Below are 24,536 nucleotides of genomic sequence, written 5' to 3'. Positions count from 1 at the left end.
AAAAAACCCAATATATTTTACGTTTTATTCATTTATTTTGTTAATGATTACACAATTCAGTTTGACAAATATTTGTGTTTTTGGAATAATGTGCACTGATGAATTGTGCACAGTAAGACTAGGAACGTACATTAAGATTTTTATTTTATGTTGACTATTTTTAGTATTATTGATGTTGTTTTACTGTTAATAGCAGTTTTGAGAAAGTCACATTAGGGTGATTCGTGTTCCATAAGTGGTCAACTTGGATCATGTTCAATCCTTGCACATGTGAATATGCATAGCTGACGCATAGGCCTAAGTGAAGCTTGATGTGCACTTCTTTGGGGTATCAAGTTTAATGCCTAACCTCTGTTGTTATTTTTTTATTGGCTAAAAAATTGCTCTTTGTGAGTGCCGTCTCAAAAGTTAATCACTTTTTTTAAAAATCCTTTTCCAGTTATTCAATTCACCAGAAAAATAGTGAAAAGTAAATTTTAAATGTATTGGTCAAAAGTCGTGGGAACTCAGTTTGTCGAGGCAGTTGTAATGGTAATCTGGATTATTTATTTGATTAATTGTGTAGCCCTACCAGAGTTAACACTGTCGTAAATGGCACACAAATGGTGGCCTCTATCTTCTGCCGGGGAATGACAAGGCGAATCAGACATTGAGATAACAGGTGGGAGTGTTTTGTTTTGCAGTGCTGTTCTCCTGTGACCGTGAGCTGTTTGTATGTGTGTCATTGTGGACTGTGGAGGACTGTTTGAACCTAAAAACCTGAATGTGAGTTTTGCCTTTTCAGTGGTGGGTCATTTGTGCTGTGAGAAAATCAATACAACATGATTTAAACAAACAAATTTGTCTGTCTATCATTGGGAAGTCAGTCTCTTTAGCGAATCAGTGCATTTGGATGATTTGTTTTGGTGAATCAGTTGCAGAAATTTGGTTTGAATCATCTTTATTCCCAAATATCTCTGTGCGCCATTTTACGTCTTCTATTGTGGAAAATAGGCTAATTCATATTTAGTAACAAACGTAAGGGATGTAGGATTACTGTACATTATCATGCTTGTTACATGCCAAATAAATAAATAAATGGACAACGGCCAATTAGCTATACAGTTTTGGGGATGTTATACAAACATATTTGACCACGTAAAGCTTCAATGGACCAATCAGAATCCATTTCCAGAAGTATTTCAGAGCCATGTAATAATGCAGTTTATCACTTTGTTTATGATTCTAATGTCACCCACATCACTGTTTTACTCTGTACTGTTTTAAGTTGTCATTGTCAAGTGATATACAACTGCTTCTCGAATCAGTTCAAACGATTTATTAAAAAGAACAATTTGTTCCTGAGTTGGGGATCACTGATATCTAAGAAAAAGGTGGTAAAATGTGAGCATACTGTAAATAAAATGTGTGCGAGAAAGGTGAAGGCCAGGCAAAGTTGTGCATGCCGTTATTGGAAATGTGTGCGCTCTGTAGGATGGTGGGCTGACAGAGTTAGTGTTGTACACTTGGACTTGTTTATAATTTGCCAAGCAACCGCAACAAAAACACAAGCGGACAGAATTAGGCACACAGAAAGAAGTCGTTTAATGTTAAAGTTGCGTATTTGGTGCAATATGAAGTTTTGAAGTTAAGCTACTACAGCCCATTAAAAGTAATACTGATCATGGTCCAGCTAAAGTCCATTTAATATAGTCTACAGTGTTAATTGTCGTAATTATAGTGTTGATATAGTCTAGTTTCATTTAATACACTGTTAAAAAAAAAAAAAAACTCAACTTAAAACTCTAAGGCAACTTGCGGCTCGGTTTTTTAGTCAATTTAAGGCAAATTAGTTGCACCAACTTAACAATTAAGCTAAAGTTGGATTGTAAAACTTTACCATGATGTATGAATTAAAAATGAATCTTTACCAAGAAGATCTTCATTTCCACCAAATTGAGTTTTAATCAGTTCCACTAGATTACCAATAAGTTGGGCTAAAAAAAAAAGAGTAGATGTTTCAGTGACATCACCAGTTAATTTAACATATAAATGTAGAAGTTTTACCAAAGCAAACACCTTAAAACAAAACACAACTTTTCACAAAAAAATTTAAAACACTAAAAATAACTAAACATCTATTAATTCTAAACAACAGTTATTTACATGTTCCCATAAATTGCTATGCTTTGACCAAATACACATGTACACATTCAAGCGCAGGGGATTGTGGGTATTCCCCCATACACAGTTGTTGTGCATAAAGAGCATATGAATTGAAATTGCAGTTCACTGATATTTACTGATTTGTCTTGTCTGCTGGAGCTCTGGTCTTAACAGAACTGCTGTAAATCTAAGTAAATATTACTTATAAATATTTCCATATCATAAGTGCGTTGCATATTAAATAAAATATTTCAAATCAAATTATCAAGTCAAAGCTGTGAAGGCAAAGCACACTACTAGCAGTTGTAAACTGGAGGAATTATTATGCCACAAATTACTTCTTTAGGGCTGAACATCATTAAACTGAGCATTTTAAGAATTTAAGTATATCACACTAATATTAAGTAATCTCAACTTTTTCTACATTAAACAGTTCAATCAACTTTTAAAATAGAGTTTGTCTGACAAAATAGAAGTTAGATTTTTTTAATAGTATTTATTTTAGATAAATTAGCTTAGATTGTATGATCATGGCCTTGCAAAACTTGCTCTTTCTAATTATCTGGTGAAAAAGAAAACCATAATGTGTAATTATACTTTCTTTTCTGTCTGACTAAAAGCTGGTCCTATGGAGAAAGTCTCTAAATTTGCTGATATATTTCAGGGCTGAACTTGTGTGAAACTGTGGTCCCCTATCGATTCAGTTCACTGGACAATGCGATGAACGTTATGGGGAAAATTCCTTTTCCACAACCTAGTTGAAGCCCTTGTATCATAACGGCAATCTTATGATTAGCAATGATGTTTGAGCCCAGCCCCTTTAGGCACACATTTGCCCTGGATAAGTAGGCCAGCATAATTTCTTCAGAATTTTCTTCCTTCAAGACCAGCATCGTCTCAACTTGACTACGCATCTGGATCAACCCTCTCTTCGCCATTGACGGACACCCATCAGCAGATGAGATTCCCTGCAGACGCATCAGGACTTTCTTCGCCTGACTCTCAGCACCTGCAGCGAAAGATTCACCCACACCCTCTAGTGTTCCGGTGAAGAAGTCTCTCTGCCTTGTCATCAGATCGGGTTCTTCGCACAGCGAGACATCTACACGCTTCTAGCAGTATTCAGGCAGAAGCTGTAAATTTTGATATGTAATATTCCGTCCAAGTGACGTAAAACACTATAAAAGAGCCGCTTGTGTGTACTCGTCTTTTTAAAGATGGGGACAGACTGCCCTCAGTATGAGGACATGAGTCTCAAGACGCTCCGCTCTAGGGTCACCCTCGTTCTAAAGGACGATTCCACCTCCCGCGCCTTCCCAACTGCTTTCTCTGTGTTAAGTCTTGAGGGACCACATGAAGAAGCACAGCGGGGCGGCAGGGTAGAAATGGAAGAACCCAAGGAGGACCTTGTGCCGGCACAAGCCCCACGAGCTCGTCGAACTTCCCACACAGCGTCTTCGCGGGTCTGACGATGATAATGATGCCGTGTCCCTTGCAGCATCGGTGAATGGTCCATGGAAAGGGTGAGGAGCGCACACTGACCATTAATACAAGTTACTCCGCGTCATTGCGTGGGTGGTTGAGGAGCTAGGCCTTGAGTGGTTGCCTCCCATCAAACTGGAAAATTCTCGTCTGAATGAATGATTCACACCGCACATCGTCCATTCGGAAAGCAGTGTCGTTCTTCCCTGAGGTTCACATGGAGCTTACTGAGTCCTGCTGCATGCCCTACTCTGTGTGCTCCCAGATCAGAGGGGCTGCCATTCTCAGGCATATTTTAGCATCTTTGTACTGTGACGCAGACAGCACTGTCAGTCCCCAGCGGGAAGAATCCCCCTGGAAGTATAGCGTTTATAGGAATCTAGAGCTCCTGCCTTTTTCTATTATGTTTCGACTCGCCCTTCCCTGCTATTCTCGCTGGGAATGAGCCAGTTTTTATTGCAACACTTCCTTGCATTGCTTGAATAGTGCGTGTACCTCGTAGCGGCTGCTCAACGCACGCTGAAGGCTGAAAAAGCTCTTTCTTCCTCTCCAACCAAACTCACTGGCCGTGATAACCGCTGGTGATTGGTGTCTATTGTTAGCTCGCTCGAGCCTTTATACTATTAGCGCTGTGCACAGATGTGTGACGCACTCTGAGTGAGAAGCTGCCGTCTGATAAGCAGCAGCTATCTGTGCCCGTTATCCATGCCCACTCACACGTTTCGTGATCACGAGGCGCGCGTCTGGGCATCTCAGAGAAAAATCAACCCACACTCCACACAAAATGCTCCCGTCTTATAAACAGCAGCTCCCCTCAACACGCGCAAAATTCGCCGCCCACCTGTGCTCACAGGCATGTCAGATTCGGCGCTAAAAATAATCGAACACGGGTATTCGATCCAATTCGCATGCAGACCGCCTCGCTTCAACACCGTTTTGTCCTTGACGGTTTCGTCGTGGTACGTGCCTATATTACGTGCAGAAATTCACAATCTCGCAAAAGTTGCGATAGAGTTTGTTCCGAGTTGCCATGAACACGAAGGGTTTTACAGCTGCAACCTTTTCTTTCCAAAGAAAGGCAGTGAACTTCGGCTGGTTTTAGATCTTAGACACTTGAACAGCGCGCTTGCAAAATGCCAGTTCAAATGTTAACTCAAAAACAGATCTTGGCGCACCTCCGCCCACAGGACTGGTTTGCGTCTATAGATCTAAAGGACGCGTACTTTCATATCCGAGTTGTACCGCATCACAAGCTGTTCTTGAGATTCGTGCTCGAAGGGATGACATATTAATTCAAAGTCCTTCCCTTCGGATTGTCTCTGGCACCGCACACGTTCACGAAATGTGTTGATGCGGTGCTCGCCCCTTTGAAGATGAACGGCGTGCAAATTCTGAATTACCTTGACGATTGGCTGTTACTGGCCAGATCAGAGGCTCTGCTATGTGAGCACAGGGACTTCATACTTCAACATTTGAACAGCCTGGGTCTCAATGTCAACTGGGCGGAAAGCACACTTTATCCCAGCCAACAAATCTCCTTTTTGGGGGTTCGACTCGACTCCATGAGCATGTGTGCACACCTCACGAGCGAGCGCATCCAGACCATTCACCAGTGTCTGTCTCAGTTCAAACTGGGGAAAGTCTTTTCAGAATATGCTGGGTTTTATGGCGGCCGCCGTCATACCGTTAGGCCTTTTACACATAAGACCTCTCCAGTGCTGGCTCAAACACCATGTACCGAAGTCATGTAACGTGTTCTTGTCCCTCAGTCAGAAAATTCTGAAGAAATTATATTTGAGCGCCCGCTTATATAGGGCCAATGCGTGCCTAAAGGGGCGGGGCTCAAACATCATTGCCAATCATAAGATTGGCGGTATGTTACAAGGGCTTCAATTAGGTCATGGAAAAGGAATTTTCCCCATAGTGTTCATTGCAATGTCTCGTTCCCTTCATCTTAGGGAACCGAGGTTACATGAGTAACAGGAGGCGTTATGTCTCAAGAATGAGGTGTAAACACATTTGAACCAATGACTTGCTGGTACCGCCTACCCAACCCATAGGCCTTTGGGTTTGTTTTTGTTGCATACATTAAAAAGCAACATGCAATCAAAAATACTTATCTTCAGTTTGCAAACTTTTACTCCCAGACATTAGATAGGCCCAGGCCCGGTTCTAAGCTAAGTACCCTCAAACAAACCTTAAAGCACCCTCAATTGCAGACCAGGTCAAACTACTGCCCACAGGTGAACGCTTTTTATTTGATCTTTCATTTATCTAGCTTTGGGACCTATCGCACATCCACAAGCTTTTAATATGCACAGGGTTGCCAGATAATAGATGCAACACCCCAATCAGAGATTCCATAAGAGTTCCATAAGAACTCCTTTTGGAAAGAAATAACACAATACTGGGTTTGGAACAACATGAGGGTGAGTAAATGATGACCGATTCTTCATTTTTGGGTGAACTATTACTTTTTGGTGTACTATTACTTTTAGAGGGACAAGACTGATCTGTCTAGATGAGTAACAGACTGTGTTTGAAGTTCCTTTTGGTATTCTTAGTCGCATTTCAAATGTTCTGTCGCAACAACTTCCTTTTTTTCTGGTAAAGAGTGTTTGGATGTGATGTGTGTAAAAAGAGTGTTTGGTGACCGGTCGAACGATTCAACCTCAGCACACACAGGCTTTATGTTGAAATGGTACATGCCCAGACTTTGACATGCTTGTATTTGTAAGTGTGAGAGAAAGCAAGAAAAGACTTTTGTCTGGATGAATAAATTGAATATATGAGAGTTCTGCCCATCCCCCAAAAATTTGGGTCACACTTTATATTAGGTGGCCTTAACTACTATATACTAACATTTAAATACATACAAGACTATGTATTTACTGTGTAACTACATATTGTTCTGCAAAATGCCTACATTTTCTGCTATTGAGGTTGAGGTACGGGTAGGTTTAGGAGTAAGTCTAGGGTTAGGATAAGGGGTTAGAGTTAGGTTTTGGGGTAAGGGTTGGTTTAGGGGTAAAGTTAACAGCGTAACTACAAATTAATTAAATGCAAGTACTTTAAATGTAATTACAATGCAACAACATGTATGTACATAAGTACATTGTATCAAATGATTAAGTACATAGTAGTTAAGGCCACCTAATATAAAGTGAGTCCAAAATTTGTATTTTTTTGAAGATACCAATTTATTATAATTTGACATATAATCAAAAAAGTAAAATGACAATGTAACTGACGTGTAAATCTTGTAGATCATAGTGGGACAATTTTGACATGCCTCCAACAAGTCCTACTGTACTGATGATTACTAGAGAACTCAAAAAGAAAAAGTGTCACATGTGTTTGTTTAGCTATAAAATAAATGAGTTTTCTTTCTCTGTTTATCTAAACTTTTTGTATGCCCAGAGTTGTCCTTGAATTTTCTCAGTCTTTGTCCGAGTGGCGTGTTTGCCAGGACTTTCAGATGCGTCCAGCACGAGTCTAAGCAGGCAGAAGCATGTGTGGAATTCCCAGCACACCTTTCTGCCCATCAGATAGAGATATTGAGGGATGGGGAGGGGGTGAGATAAGAGCAAACTCATGGGAGCGGAAGGTACTGCAGGAATGTTAAAGGGATAGTTCACCCAAAAATTACCATTCTCTCATGATTTACTCACCCTCCTGGCATTCCAGATGTGTATGACTTTCTTTCTTGTACAGAACACAAACAAAGATTTTTAGAAGAATATTTCCGCTCTGTAGGTCCTCACAATGCAAGTGAATGGGTGCCAAAAATTTGAGGCTCCAAAATCCACATAAAAGGAGCATAAAAGTAATCCATACGATTCCAGTGGTTAAATTAATGTGTTCAGACATGATATAATAGGTGTGGGTGAAAAAAATATCAATATTTAAGTCATTTCTTATCATAAATTCTCCTGCCTGCCCAGTAGGGGGCGATATGCACGAAGAGTGTGAATCACCAAAAATACAAGGATAATGTGAAAGCGGAAGTGAGCAGGTAGGAGAATTTATAGTAAAAAATTACTTAAATATTGATCTGTTTCTCACCCACAACTATCATGTTGCTTCAGAAGACATGGATTTAACCACCAGAGTTTTCTGGAGTACTTTTATGTTGCCCTTAGACACTTGTCAATATTCAATAATAAGGTATACCGTGATAAATGCTTTAGCAATTATCGTGATATGAAAATCTAATACCATCACATTCCAACTTGCCCTTATGTGGATTAGGGCTGAAACTAACGATTATTTTGATAATCGATTAATCTAACGATTATTAGAAGGATTATTTGTCTATTCTGCGATTATTGCAACGATTAATCATTAGCGCTTAACCGATTATTCCGCTTGTGCCCCGACTTTAAAATGTTGTATTAAACGTGCTTACTAACAATAAAGAGGACAAAATCATCTTTTATAAATACCTTTAAATGACATTCACTGAATTAAAGGGGGGAAAAATACTTTTTATTAAGTTAAATTCAGTACAAAAAAAATCACTGCAAAGAAATCCTATTGTTATCAAGTGTATTTGTCTTGTTTTCCATTTAAAATTGTCTAAAAGATAAAGAATTGTCGAAGACATTCACTTCAAGCAAGTCTAAATATATCTTAAATATATGTGTATTTCTGTATATTAGTGTATTTTATCACTTGGTTATACTTCTGCGAGTGCAGTAAAGACAAAATATACTTATATTCAAGATCTATTCTCTAAAAGCAAGTCTAAATATCTTGTATGCTGCTTCTCAGGTGAATGCATCTTTAAAAAAATAATTTTTAGATATTTTAAATATTTGTAATTTTTAATATTATATTCAACATTCTCAGATAACATTTTTTTCTTCTGCAGTATAGCTGCTAAAGAAAATGTACGTTGTTTTAAATGAGTTTTAGATATTTATATTGGAAAACAAGCCAAAACAAAAACAAATCAGAAACGTATTTTGTTGCAGTGTATAATGGGGTGAAGACAACCCTCTCTCACCATTCTGTTCTCTTCAATCAATCTTTAACTCACAAAAAAACAAACTCTCTCTTATTAATAAGCTGTGTATTGGCAATTTCCTTCACGATAAGAAATGCACAGTGACATATATTATGATTAAATAAGTCGCGAGCCATCACGTTATAATCTAGCTGCATTAAGCGTGTGCGCCTGAGGAACGAACGTCCCTGTGACAGAGTGTGCATCAGCCGGGTACAGTTTCAATCTCTCTCCCTTAGATCAGGACATTTGCGCAACTCATAGTAGTGACGCTGACCGCACAGAGAAATGCCAGTTTCGAAATTTGTAGTTATTTATATGACCTGCTTCCTTATTATTTGAACTTTAATAAAGCTATAACGCATTAAATATAACTGCATTTAAGATGTAACGCCGGGGTGTTTCCTTTAAAGAGCTCCTGCTCTGCTTATTCCACAACGAGAGTGCTTCTATATTTACTTATTTGGTATTTTTGTATAATTCCCTCATACTTTGCGATCTACATCACCTGAAGCTGTTTGGAAAGTTTAGAGTGCGTCTGGACTGTGAACTGTATAATTCTTCCTCTCCTCAGTCAGGCACGAGCTGCAGTGCTGCTCTCGCGCATCATCATTATAGTTTAATGTGATCTCATTTTACGTTGAATGAGAACTATTCGAAAACGAAACTTTTTGATGACAATTTTTTATTGTCAACGTTGTCGATAATGTCGACTAATCATTTCAACCTTAATGTGGATTTTGGAGCTTCAAAATTTTGGCACCCATTCACTTGCATTGTATGGACCTACAGAGCTGAGATATTCCTCTAAAAATCTTTGTTTGTGTTCTGCAGAAGAAAGTAAGTCATACACATCTGGGATAGCATAAGGGTGAGTAAATGATGAGAGAATTTTCAATTTTGGGTCAACTTTAATCTCAATCGACAGCATTTGTGGCATAATGTTGAGTACGACAAACATATATTTCGACCTTCCTTTTTATAAAATAAAAAAAAAAGCAAAAATCTGTTACAGTGAGGCACTTACAATGGTAGTGAATGGGGCCAATCGGTAAACATTAAAATGCTCACCGTTTCAAAAGTATAACCACAAGACATAAACAATATGCCTGTTAAGATGATTTTAGTGGAATAAAATAATTTACTAACCTTTTCTGCATAAAGTTATATCCAATTTTACAATTTTACAACTTTGCTGCTATGATGACCTAACACCTTAAAATCTTAAAACTACAATATAAACTTTACAGCTCAAATAATATCCGAGTTTTAAATGAAGAATTAATGTGAGTTTACAAAATTATAAACTTCACATTTTTGCCTTAAAACCCTCCAAAAATTGTCGTAGTTAGTGCATCACTGTAACCCAGATTTTTGCTATTTTAAAAGAAAAGGAGGTACAAATTGAAAAAAAATTTTGTCAATCAAGATTATGCCACAAATGCAGTCGATTGAGCTTAACTTGTATTGAACTGCTTTAAGTAGGGATTTGGTGGCTGTTTACAAAGGGGTGTGTTCTTGAGTCTTTTGGTGCTGTTTTTTTAATTGTTGGCGCACTAATGAGGAGGCTAAAGGCTACAGCCTCTAGCGTCAGTTGCTAGTGCGCCTCTTGTGGCCAGGGGAGTGAGGTTTACACACACTGCACAGCTTTCACGTACCAGCTGGCTCCCTTTACACACTTAAAAAAATATGTATGCCAGGGGCCCTGGGTAGCTCAGTGGTAAAAGACACTGGCTACCACCCCTGGAGTTCATACAATGCAAGTGAATGGGTGCCAAAATTTTGAAGCTCCAAAAATCACTCAAGTCACCTTAAAAGTAGTCTAATCCATGTGACTCCGGTGGTTAAATCCATGTCTTCAGAAGAGATATGATAGGTTGAGTGAGAAACAGATCAATATTCAAGTAATTTTTTACTATAAATTCTCCTCCCTGCACAGTCAATCTCCACTTTAACTTTAACTTTCTTCTTCTTTTGTTTTTGGTGATTCACATTCTTCATGCATATCGCCATCTACCAGGCAGGGTGAAGAATTTCTAGCAAAAAATGACTTAAATACTGATCTGTTTCTCACCCACACCTATCATATCACTTCTGAAGTCATGGATGTCACATGGATTACTTTTGTGCTGCCTTTTATGTGCTTTTTGGAGCGTCAAAATTTTGGCATCCATTCACTTGCATTGTAAGGACCTACAGAGCTTCTTCTAAAAACCTTAATTTGTGTTCTGCAGAAGAAAGAAAGTCAAACACATCTGGGATGGCATGAGAGTGAGTAAATGATGAGAGAATTTTCATTTCTGAGTGAACTTTTTCTTTAAGTAGCACATGGGGGGGCCACATTGAACTCCTTTTGAGATACAATATTCCACATTGATTTAGTTCTTGTATCTTTTAAGCCAAGAAATCGTTGTGTCCTCTTTCTAATGCATGATGCACAATTTTCTGAAGTTTGTGACTGGTGGAATATTCTGCCTGAAGTATTGCTCTACAAAGGTTGATACTTTTCTATCAGGCAGTAGAAAAAATATAATAAAGGCTAAGCATAATTATACATTATTTGATCATCTCTACTTTCCTGGTCATTTATTATACAAATTAACACTCTCTCTGCATAAGGGGTCGGTATTATAAAAAATAAAATAAAATAAAAAAATAACAATATTCTTAAAAAATATTGTTTTTAAAAATGCCACTGTTTTATTCTATTACATTAATACTTTTAAAGCTATTCAGGTTATTCAGCCAAAAGTAGTGAGTGGTTTTCTCATTTCCTTGTTATTGTTGTTTGATTAATAGCCTTTATATGACATAGCCTGCTTGACAGTGCTCAATTCGGTTACATGTACACTTCAAGTCCAACATTTTGATACAAGTACTCTTTTTGTCCCACTGTTTACGTTCACTTTAGACCAAACCGACTGCGTTTACATTAATGCCTCACCAAGACGGGCATTGGCGGAACTATGAAGTGTATTTGATAGTTTAGGCATGTACTCGCATTAGCACACAAACATAAGCCGCCTGTCAATCAAACAGCACGCAGCTACAGACGTCAGGAAATAAAAAGTCAATCTTTTATATTTTATCTAGATCAACCAACCAGTGGTTGTCTTGCTATCGCGATTGATGCAATGAACACCCCTGGTCTAGATGTAGAATATAGGCTAAGTGTAGAAAATTACTCAAAAGATTATCATCGATATCGAGGACATCTCTCTCTTTTTTTTTTTTTTTTTCAGATAAACATCAAGATTGTTTTATCGCCCAGCCCTATTGATAGCATTGCCTTAATCTCTCACATCAACCCAATAATCTCAGTGATAGATAGCTAAATTACAGGCTACGTTATAGACACACAGAATCTAGTAAACAGAAATATGAAATTTACCTTGATATGTTTCTTAAAATTAGAGGCAGGATTAATGCTGATATCTGGCTTGAGCAAGTTAAACTCACATGACACAGTCAAGCAATTGGCCTTTTTCACTGCGAAAAGCCCTTTCAGGTGCGGCTGTGATGTTCAGGTGTTGAACTGTGTTTGAGGCATCCTCCACATCCATAACAGTTGGCGCCAGATCTACAGCTGCCGTTCGAGTTTTTTGATGTGTGATTTGATTTGACGGGAGTCACGAGACTCTCCCTAGCCAATCATGTTGATGGATACAAATAAAATCAGGACAGGGAAGTAGCGAACACAGACGGTGGGAAAATAGTGCATTAAAAGTACAGTTACAGCACTTAAAAGTATAACATTTTTAAACTACTTAAAAACTACTTTTTTAGGGCAGTGGTAGCACAGCGGTTAAGGCTCTGGGTTACTGATCAGAAGGTCGGGGGTTCAAGCCCCAGCACCGCCAAGATGCCACTGTTGGGCCCTTGAGCAAGGCCCTTAACCCTATCTGCTCCAGGGGCGGCGTATCATGGCTGACCCTGCACTCTGACCCCAGCCTAGCTGGGATATGTGAAAAAGAAGAATTTCACCGTATATGTGCAAATGTATAATGTGTGATAAATAAAGAAAAATTATAAATTATAAATTATAAAAAAGTACAATTCCTGCGGAAAAACTACTTAATTACAGTAACGTGAGTATTTGTAATTTGTTACTTTACACCCCTGGTAACCACATTATGACTTCATGTGCTTGAGTCATCAGTGGCAGTACATTGCCTCATCATTGGCTTATGGTTAATTGCAAGGTCTTCTGGTCACAGGTCAACTCAAATATTTGATATATATCGCCCAGCCCTGGGTTCTGAGAATGTTTCTGTTTTCTACAGCATTGATGATACGGTTATTACTGAATCAGTAATCTTAATGCTTGCGGCTGCCACAGACTGTGTCATTCACTTCTCTTGTTCAATGTTTTCCCTGTTGTGATGGAAACAGATGTTGTGTCATTTCCGTAATGTGTAACCAGAACTCTTCCCCCATTCTTGTGTCATATGGCGGGGACAGAATGCTCAAGAATACAGGGTTATTAATGCTTTACTCTTTCAGATCTATCTGGTTTTTACAGCTTGGGGTGCATTTCATGGTCTTTGTGTGGCAGGTTTAGGACTGGGGATGTCTTATTTTAGCGCTGGGGTCTTTGGTCTCTCTCCTTGGCTGACCACACTGGTGGTCTCAAATCTCTCAGGAGGAACTATGTTTTCAAAGACACCTCTACTAAATGACTCCTTTTCTGGCCAGTCGGCCAACATTAGATACTTTGGATTTATTTATCAAGTTCGTTCTGTGTAGAGGATTTTTTTTTTTTTTTTTCACAATTTAAAACTGGAATAAGTATGTATTTTTAAAGACCTGTTGATCAATTTAACAGTATTATTGCCCCTTTATTTGTTTAAGGTTCATCTGTAGTTCCACTTTTTGACTAGACGGGGGCGTACAAGTATGCATGTGGTGATGAATGGATTATGAAATAGGCAGAAACAATGAGCCTTTAAGGCAGAGTTTGCATCAGATAACAGGTTTTGGCACCCTACACACATTTCTAGCTTTGTTTTTTTTCCAGTTTTACAACCAGTCATCTCAGATTTAGATAAAGAGATAAATAAACCTAAAGTAGACAAATGTTTATTGTGAAATGGTGTTTATGAAATCAGTTTTAGATCACCTCAAAAAGTGCCGGTTTTGGGTTTGTGTTAATATTTGGTTGGTAATTAAAGGTAAAGTGTGTTATTTCTGTGCCATTAGCATCACTAAATGGAACTTCAAAAATAGTTGTTTCCAAGCACTTCTCTGAACACTCCCCCCGTCTGCCATTGTTTGTAAAAAAAAAAAAAACAGATGGCACAAATAATCAACCAATAACTATTCAGTCGAGAATTCCAGTCTTCAAATTTCGTATCTCCACCGTTAAAGTGATAGTTCACCCAAAAAATGAAAATTATCTCATTATTTACTGACCCTCATGATATCCCAGGTGTGTATGACTTTCTGTCTTCTGCAGAACACATTTGAAAAAAAAAAAACATTTTGAAAAATATCTTAGCTCAGTAGGTCCTTAAAATGCAAGTGAATGGAGATTTCTCTTTTGAAGCTCTAAAAATCACAGACAGTCAGCAACAAACCATCAATACGACTCCAGCTGTGAAATTAATGTCTTCTAAAGTGATATGATCACATTTGGTGTGAAAAAATATTAATATTTAAGTACTTTTTTAACTCAAAATCATACTTCTGGTCAGAAGCGGAACGTGCGTGTGCCGTAATTGCATTGACATTTGAAACACGCGAGAACTGATGCACGTGCGTCACAGCCGGAAGAGCAGCGCTGTTTACAAGTGAGGAGGAGGAAGAACGCTGTACAGTAGCTTAGTTGGTTTTGGTTTAGATCTGTATGTATCTGTTTCTTTACTCACAATGGTGCATTTGTGTGCTTATCCTGGATGTATCAACCGAGAGGAGAACGTGAGATTACGTCGGTATCATGGCAACGCGAATACATCACACGAGAGACAGCTTGGACTCCACCCTCTCGTGAAGCTTACCCTCACGTTGTATTATCGTTAAAAGTACTTAAATATTTGATATTTTTCACACCAAAAGTGATCGTATCACTTTAGAAGACATTAACTGCTGGAGTCGTATCGATGACAGTCACTTCACATATAAGAATGCGATTTTCGGCGCCCTCAAGAAACAAATCAGCCAAACAGGAAAATTTGTCAGCCAATGGCAATAATGAAAAAAGTCAGAATATCGTCTGATTTATTGGCCTCTGCGATATATCGGTCGATCACTAGTAGACACCATATTTAATTTGACACAAATGTTCTGTACATTGGTGCAGATCATTCAGCCAGTGAAACATAGTAAAAAAAAAAAACTATTTTCAAAAGAATTTCAAGTGGACAAAAAAGTCTGGAAAACATGGGTGTTGAAAATTACAACCTGGTCTCATAGAATCACATTACTATACCTACATTTTTGCCAAATTATTTGTACATGGCTCGTTGTACGTATCGCAGCAGATTCCTGGTGAAATGAACACCAGAGGCACTACAACAACAATGACTTATTTAATTTCACACAAATCACAAGTAAAACAGCAGATTTTCACTTTATTAACACTCACTTCTCACCCTGTATTACTCACACAATGCTATCTTATGACATTAAAACACTTTTACTATAGAACATGACTTGTAAAACGTATACATTTTAACGTATGCATTACATAACCAAATAAATCCACAGTACAAGCTTGTTTTAGTGTGATCAAATTGCACGGTAGCTCAACTAAGTCCGGATTCACATATACTTTGTGAGCGGGGCTTGAGCAGCGCGTTTTTGTTTCGGCAGCCATATTAACAGATTACAGCCTTCACGTTACGAGTGAGAGCAGCGAGGTGAAGCGTCCCAGAAGCATCCCAGACGTGGCAGTGAGCGGATAGTTTAAGCATTGTGCTATTTTTGCCACGTGGCTCACGCTGAGCTCAGCTGCACAGGGTGTAGTTAAAACGAAAATTATCAGGAGATTATAGAAATGACGCAAATGAAACATATTTAAACCGAACCTATAATAAACTATAATTTGCAGATCTGCATTCAAACAAACACAAAATAAGTAAATAAAGGAAAGAATAAATAAACTTCATGACTTTGACTGTTTACAACATTAACCAATCAAGACCAAGTGGGCTGATAAAGATAAACAAGTGCACTGGACTGCCCACCGTTGTCGTTGAAGCAAAATTTTAACCTCATTCAGATTTTCAAGGCCACAACAATGGAAGATACTTGACTGAGTGTGGAAGTTGAAATCATAATTTATGACCTTAGAAAATATAGATTTTTATGACACTATCGGTTTGGTATAGGGTAAGGAGGTAGGTATGTTTTGTTGATTGAAAACTCGATAGAGCATTGACCTTAAAAAACACACCTGTTTGGAAGAACAAACTTTTTTGCGCCCCACAATGGAAATTTAACCTCAGAACTACCATGATACATGTAATGAACCTGCGTAATATCATTTTGCAAAAATGTCACCACACTCAGGTAATGTTCATGAGATTACGAGACCTACAATCTAAAAGTGACAGTGAAATACATTTTATTTCAATTAATTATGGCGTCTCCCCTGACTAAGTTCCATTCGGAGTAATTTGGGCCCCTCATTGTCTATGGTGGTTACGGCCCTGAGCTTTACATCTGATTGCTTATTTTGTGGGGCTTAATAGTAGAGTTTTCTTTGATACAAGTTGTCTTAAGTATTTGTAAAGGAATGTTTAGGCTGGACGTTTTGCGTTCTCATTTACAGACTAGGGATTTTCTGACTTGGCCTACTTCCTTCCTAGATAATGTCTAGCCCCCACATAGAACATAAAACCTGGTCATATATGAATTTGCATAGTCTGTCATTTTCTTATACCCCTTTTTGCTGGGTTTCTACAGCATATGTAAGTGTATCCCCTTGGGAAAAACCGTAATCTAATGAGCTGCAGAAAAAAAAACTGCTGGATGTATACATAATCAAGCCCTGTGGAATGTTTTGAGTGCTTAGGAATGGGAGTGACCCTTCCTTTCTACATCCCACTCATGGGCTTACAGAGTCCAGACTTTTCCGGACCTTGTGCTTGATCTCTCGGGTGCAGTTCTTTTTCGTTCCCTCATGGACGGAGAAACTACACCAGCAGTTACACCATTTGAGGAGTTTGAGAGGGTTTTGCAGGAGTTAAACATGCCGGATTTCGACCTAGAAACAGGACTAGCCAAAGGGTCGATGTCTGAGATGAATTTGATATCAGCTTCTCCAGAATGGACCTTGGAGAAGTCGTCATCAGATTCAACATTGGACGCAGAATGGGTGTCCATTTCAGCTTCAGAGGCAGATGGTGTAGACGATGTGTTTTTGGAAACTGAGGTTTTTCAAGCCAAATCGGATGCATTTTCAGCTTTGACCGATTCAGTAGTCCCAACCGTAGAGGTAGTGGAGTCCTCGTTAGCGTCCAGTGCTGACCTGGATCCAGTCCCAGATTTGGTGACTGAGTTAGTACCAAATACATCCCTGGAAACAGAAGCGCATGCTTTAGGCGCATCATTGTCAGGTTCCGTTGTTGAATCGACTGGCCTGACCGATTCAGATGGGATTTACATGATTCCAGATGCAGACTGGACGACAAGCGGAGGTAGGAATTGTCTCCTGGTATTTTGTTCATTTGCGCCAATTTACTGCATATGTTAATTTGCGTAAAAACTATTGTTGATGGCACACAAGTGGTTCCAAGATGTCTATTCATTGTTTGTGTTTTCATCTGGACATTATAATCTTTTATTTTTTGCTCAACTGTGATATGTTGCTAAAATGTTCCCTGTTAAATGTTAGAATGACGTTAAGCAGATGTGATGTTTAGCCGATGTTTTCGCAACGTAAAATAGCGCAATGTACATGAATCCGCTCTTTTTTTAAGATGTTCATCAGATGTTTGTGCACAAATAAGACTTTTTTGACCAGGTTTTGATGACATACAACTAGGCTACTTGTTGCCAGAGCAATTTAGAGTTTTCATCAAAGATGGATCTGAAACATCCTAATTTTTTTTACTGTTTTTATGTTTTAACTTGGATTTCACCATGAAAACATTTCACCATTAAAAAAAACTAACAGATAAACAATTGCTTGCTGGTATATAGCAACATGATAACACAGAATGTTGGCATGTTGTTTCTGAGGGTTCCAGAACCCTAGGATCAGCCACATTATGCCGAATCACTAAAAAGCGGCATTTCCCATAAGACATTTTTGCAACAGCTCCAGCGTGTTTACCTTCCTTTGTGGTGCAACCGGAAGTGCGTTGCATCAGCAGCATGGGAGACCCGGGTTTGTATCCTGCATTGAAACCAGGAAGTAATTGTGTTTGCATAATCAGTAACAAACTTGATTGAAAGGTTGCATTTTTTTCCCCTAACAAAACTTTTATTTATTTATTTATTTATTTTCTCCCCAATTTGGAATGCCCAACTCCCACTACTTAGTAGGTCCTCATGGTGGCGTGGTTACCTCAATCCGGGTGGCAGAGGACAAGGCTCAGTTGCCTCCGCTTCTGAGACAGTCAATCTGCGCATCTTATCACGTGGCTCGCTGTGCATGACACCGCGGAGACTCACAGCATGTGGAGGTTCATGCTACTCTCCGCGATCCACGCACAACTTACCACATGCCCCATTGAGAGCGAGAACCCCTAATCGTGACCACGAGGAGGTTACCCTATGTGACTCTACCCTCCCTAGCAACCGGGCCAATTTGGTTGCTTAGGAGACCTGGCTGGAGTCACTCAGTGCACCCTGGATTCGAACTCACGACTCCAGGAGTGGTAGTCAGCGTCAATACTCACTGAGCTACCCAGGCCCCAACAAAACATTTTAACTTCACTGATGGTTAGGTTTAGTTTAGGTGTTTGGGTTGGGCAGTACAGTTTTATAAAATACTCATTCCTCCACTTATCACTTTGGCCACTGTGGACAGTATTTCAGAATTTAAGCATAGAATATAAAGTCAACTTGCTGTTGCTAATTTCACTGTTCACAAATCAGTCTGTATATAGCCTATTTTGTCAAATTACTTTACATGAGTTCAACGAGATGCTTAGTCTCAAGGTAAAAGATTTTTGAAGCATTTATCAAAATACTGTATGTTGCATTAGAAATTATGAGGGATGAATAGGGAAAGAGAGAGTTGTAGAAATGGGAAAGGTGAGAAACTTTTTAATGTTTTCCTTTGTCACTCCCTCATTGCGCAGAGCTGAACGAACAGTTGAGATATGGGCTGCTCCAAGTCTCGAAGTCAAATTGTTTATACTGTATATCGGCCCTCTTGCTGTCCTTTGCTATTTTCTACATATTGCTTTATCTGGTTCATTCATTTTGTTAGTTATTTGGGAATTTACATAAGATCAAGTAGACTGAAGTCTGACTTGGATGTGGAATATTGATTGAATATTGAGCTATTTTGAAAGTTACAGTAAGTTTTTCTAAAGGTCGAGAAACCATTGCGCCACATTCTTGACCAGATAGTCACTTGTACACAGTAAAGTTCCAGACAGGTTATACTGCAGCATTTTTAGGATCTGGTATAGGAAGGGGTTCGCATTAAGTTCACACCTGCCAAAAACAGCCCACCCCTCGGACAACTCCTTCACCAGTGAAGCCAAGAGCAAAGTTTACGGTAGTTGTCCTGTCTCAGAGTGTATCTCTTTTCTGTTTCCTTCTTTTTCCTCTTTATCTAGATCTCTCTATATCCCAACATTATTCTGTTTGTTTTTTCCACTCCTTATCTTAGCTCCTCCTGTCTGAGGTAAAGTGCAAAGGTAAAGACAGACCGCTCAACAGGGCGGTCTCTGTGTCTCTCTCAGAGTGTAAGTAACCAGCTTGACTCTGTTTCTCTGTTGTTGTTGTTTTTTTGTTTTTTTTGGTTAATTTATTTTTGTTGTTTTTGGAAAACTATCTTTACATTTGTGCCTTTCCAGTTTCATGGCTGTAATAGGTTATTGGCTGATTATTGAGGTCTGCTGTTATTGATGGTTGATATTGTGTGATTAACAATGTTTTGTGTGTTTGTGACCTGAAAACGTATCTGCTTGCAGAAATTGGTTGTTAAGTTAGTTGTTAAACTTATGCTCGTCTTGTTTGAGTCTAGACTGTATAACAGGTATGGTAGATGCGTCGTCAAACACTAACTAAGGCTAACACATAAGCATCAACACATCCATTTAAATAGGACTGGGCTTAAAAGATTATATCTCGATACTGTATATTTTAGTTTTTTTATGACATTCAGTATATCTCTATGTATGTGCTCTGAAATGGTGTAAGTGTGATTTATTTATTTTTATGATTATTTTATTTTTTGAGGAACCATAATTTCAACCAGTTTTTGCCAATTAGATTTAAATTGTTTAGTGTAAGAATTAAAACACAGTTCAAAGCTGGTTAGTAATGTTTTCCACACTTTCTTTTCACTAAATGGACACAAAGAATAATATTATTTAATTATTTTCGGTTATGTGCACCAATAGAACAATACATACGGCGAACACATTTTAGTGGTGTCGCAAGCGAATCGTTAACTCAAGTTTTGAATCAATACATTGAAATGGACTGATTCACGGGAATTAATCGAATTTACGAACTAATTAAGGTTATCACAATATTATATCACCAGCAATATCATATAAAATATTCACAATATATTCGTAATAACATCTAGCTCTATCCAAAACTCAATTTAACCATTAGATACTCTGAAGGACTTTTAACGAGAGCTGGTCAGTTCACAGGTTGGTAGTAATCTGAAGAGTAGTTTACAACCCAAATTCTCCAGTAGTATGTGTGAAAATGACTTGTATTCTTGGTTGTATAGTTTTTTAACATTGATGTCGTGTGACCATAAAAGCATTGTGTCCCTTTATGCACTTGCACTTTTGCTTTCGTATTTCTTGTTATAATCTATGCCTGTAGGCATTCTGTTTTAAAGGTCAACTAGCATATTACAACAGTAATTCACCGTTTCTGGATACCTAACAAATGAATGGGGAGAGCCGTGAAGTGACACCTATCTGTCGCAAAATCATCTGTGACTTCTCTTATAAAACATCATTTTATCATGGTAAACTCCACACATAGTTCATTCCAAAGGCACTGTTTAGTGTAAAACATGTTGAAGATTAGTGGAAAGGCAGTCAATTAATTAAGTGATGAGCGGTTTCCTCACAAAAACAGTTTATTTAGCACACTGAGGCATCTCCTCCATAGACATCCATCCAGTGTACCGTCCATAGAATGTCTATGGGAGCGCCAAGTTTGTAGGCTCCCCTATTAGAAGTGTTCTGTTGTGGTGACGATTTGCGTGGGCAAGCACCACTGACATTTTCTTCCAAATCTAGTTCTTTTTAAAAGATGATGAAACATGTTTTGTTTTTGATTTAGTTTATTTTACACTCGTTCTTATAATTTGTTTCTCTATTGCGTACAGATGCTCTTCTTGCAGATTTGGAGTCCACAACTTCCCATATTTGCGAACAAGCTGTGTTTCTCCCAGACGAGACGCCATATTCGTGCCCCACAGGAAATGACTGTTACAAGGAAGTGTTCTCCCCATCTCGACTGACTTCCCCTTCTGTACAAGCTCTGAATGGAACTTTGTCAGAAAAACCAGAGTCAAAGCACTCATCATCCCAGGTAAAACACGCCGCAACACACCATCACAGAGTTACAGATAAGTTAGGGATTAGTGCTTAACACTTGACATTTGTTCTTAACTTTTACACGTGGTCATTTCATGTGACTTGAAACATGAAACTTCTCCCAAACGGAACTATGGTATCATACGGAAGTTTGGGAGCCCAGTTTTTCATGAGTGTTGCCTTTTGTACTGCAGTCATCAAAGCAATTTTAGTCGCCCACCTGTTTTTTTTTTTCTTACATTTTGAATGCCCAATACCCAATGTGCTCTTAAGTCCTCGTGGTGGTGTAGTGACTCACCTCAATCCGGGAGGCGGAGGACAAATCTCCGTTGCCTCTGCATCTGAGATTGTCAATCCGCGCATCTTATCACATGGCTTGTTGAACGCGTTACCGCGGAGACATAGGGCGTGTGGAGGCTTCACGCTATTCTCCGTGGCATCCACGCACAACTCACCACGCACCCCACCGAGAACGAATCAGATTATAGCAACCACGAGGAGGTTACCCCATGTGACTCTACCCTCCCTAGCAACCGGGCTAATTTGGTTGCTTAGGAGACCTGGCTGGAGTCACTCAGCGCCCACCTGTTTTTAAGTTTTACAAGCCACATCAAGTACAGCAAAACTTTGCTGCCTGGAATTAGCGTCATTATCACGAAAGTGAACTCTTTAATATTTACATATACTGAATATTTGTGCGGGAGTAGTAGATTGGAATAGTTCTACTGTAGATTACATTCGTTTTTTGAAGTCACACTTGGCTAAGTGTAAACGGAATGTTTATACCTAATTGGATGCAGTGCGATCGATCAAGACACATAAAGTGACTAAATGTAAATAGGCCTTTTTCTTGGTCCTTATTGAGTCATGTGAGTTATCCTTTAACCTTATGACAAATACCACCTGTTCTGCTTTCAGGCTGTTGTGCCCTGAAGTAAAGCACTTAACGTTTAATTGTTCCGGAGTCTGATGCCATAAAGCCGGTTCAGCACATTTCAAGGTTTCTTTAAAGGGGCCATATTTAACTTATTTGTAGCATTTTCCCTGAAGTCAACTTAAATGTAACTCTTCACCAATATTTCGGTTTTCATGAGCATTTTCCACGCATGGTCTTTTTTGCTAATGTATCTTTTAAGACTTCCCTATGTAAATTATTTTAATTTTACAATCAAAGCAGTATTTATCTTGCACAAAAACAACTAGGAACACTATTAATGTGATGGCATTGAACTTTAACTTTGATAGATTTTCACTAGAATTATTAAAACTAGAAAATGTCATAATTACGCGGAAAAAAAAACAAACATGGTTTCGAAAAGCCATGCAATACCATGCAAGGCAAATGAACCGATTGAATAAATTAATTTACTAAAAAGAATCATACTTCCCAAAGCTATATGAGTGAGAGAGGACAGTTTAGGGGGGCATGTTTAGTTTATTTTGTTTGTTCACTCGACAGTAAATCTGCATGCTCAATAGAGTGTTGCATAAAAACTAGCAATATATTTTATATAAATATGTTTTTGTAACTAAATAAATGACTTAATTTCTTTCTGCTCTCAAGTCTTTCAGCTCAGTTCAGAAAAGCGTCAGTCCTCCTGTGTCGGAGTCTGACGAAGAGCACGTTTACAGTTTCCCCAACAAACAGAAGACTACTAACTCACCTGCTGCAGTCATGAGCTCATCGCTGGGCAGTAATCTGTCTGAGCTGGACCGACTGTTGCTGGAGCTCAACGCTGTACAGCACAACATTCCATCATTCCCTACTGAAGGTGAGAACTTCACAACTCTCGGATAAAATGTTTTGGAACAATATGACAGAATTCCCATTTTGGGTGAACTATCCATTTTGGAAAGTACTGTAAATTGGGTCAATGAGGTCACACCATTAGATTTGATTTACTTTTACACTGATGCATTTGGCAGATGCTTTAAACCAAAGTGACATACAGTGCATTCAATGTGTGTGTGTGTGTGTGTGTGTGTGTGTGTGTGTGTGTATATATATGTATATATATGTGTATATATATGTATATATATGTGTATATATATATGTATATATATATATATATATATATATATATATATATATAGTATTAGTTTGTTGAAACAAACATCAGCCCAGGTAAAACACACTGCAACACAACATCACAGAGTAACAAGTAAGTTAGGGATTAGTTCTTAAACGGTGTATTTACACTTGGTAACTTCATGCGTTTTGATGGAAGTGAACTGTGTTACTGTATTTTTGCATGTATATTTGTGTGGCAATAGAAGATTGGATTTTATATCCATTTTGCAGAGACACTTATGTAGCACAGCTAAAAATGGAATATGCATACCTAATCAGATAGCAATCAATCGATCAAGATGCATAAAATGACTAATTGTAAATAGGTCCAATGGTACCTTATTTCAGAGCCTTTTTTGTTGGTCCTTATTGAGTCTGGTTGGTTATACTTTAACCTTATGACAAATACAACCTGTTCCGCTTTCAGGCTGTTGTGCCCTGAAGTAAAGCACTTGACATTTAGTTTTACTTTAAGTGTAGTTAGTATAATGCAATGTTTGTTAATGACTTGTTTAACCCTTAAGTTGTGTTCCGGTCATTTTGAACATTTTTTTTTACTTAATCAAATTGGAATAAAAGTCCTCGACTTCGTTCACATAGGGTATCTGAAAAGAATAAAAATAAAAAATTTTCTTAAAAAAAAAAAAAAAAAAGGTTTTATTTCACTGTTTGTTCCCGGTCAAAAATGACCGGCCATTGGAAATGAATGGATTAGACTACAAAATACAGAAATGTTATGTGTTCAGGAGCATCCCAATCCTTTAGATGAGCACATATGTGGATGTGTGTTTGCACACACAAAGTTCTCGACATGTGCACACACACACAAAGACACACTCACACTACACACACACACACACACACACACACACACAATGTGTGTTGAGCGCCCTTTTGTGCATCATCTTTCTATGTACACTTTTTGAGCAATATTTCAAGATGTACTCATATGTTGTGTTTGGGCTTGTTTGAATCAGGACAGTCTGCTGTAAGTTTCGATATGTCTTTGTCTATGTTATATGTAAGTTTCAGGAAGTAATAAGAAAAATTGTGACAAAAAGCCACTCCTGTTTATTATATTTATGTGTGTCTGTGAGAATTTCATACACTAATACTCTCTGCAGTTTGGCTTCTGAGT

General features: G+C 38.4%; 1 protein-coding gene across 3 annotated transcripts in view; it reads left to right on the top strand.

The window, feature by feature from the left end:
• Positions 1–24,536, top strand: part of LOC127440008 (paxillin-like) — a 42,945-nt gene that overhangs the window by 5,452 nt on the left and 12,957 nt on the right. The window contains exons 1-3 of one of the 3 annotated variants that reach the window (XM_051696369.1): positions 16,743–17,274; positions 21,117–21,322; positions 22,892–23,099. In XM_051696369.1, the coding sequence (XP_051552329.1) occupies positions 16,758–17,274; positions 21,117–21,322; positions 22,892–23,099 (931 nt within the window). In that variant the 5' untranslated portion in view covers positions 16,743–16,757. Of the gene's footprint in view, positions 1–16,742; positions 17,275–19,426; positions 19,501–21,116; positions 21,323–22,891; positions 23,100–24,536 lie in introns of those variants that run through there. The other 2 variants (XM_051696371.1, XM_051696370.1) reach the window with 2 other exon arrangements.

This window comes from Myxocyprinus asiaticus, chromosome 4 (genome assembly GCF_019703515.2).
Source record: "Myxocyprinus asiaticus isolate MX2 ecotype Aquarium Trade chromosome 4, UBuf_Myxa_2, whole genome shotgun sequence".
Taxonomy (NCBI): domain Eukaryota; kingdom Metazoa; phylum Chordata; class Actinopteri; order Cypriniformes; family Catostomidae; genus Myxocyprinus; species Myxocyprinus asiaticus.
Note: the sequence above shows the minus strand (reverse complement) of the source record. Positions and strands in the feature narration are given on the sequence as shown.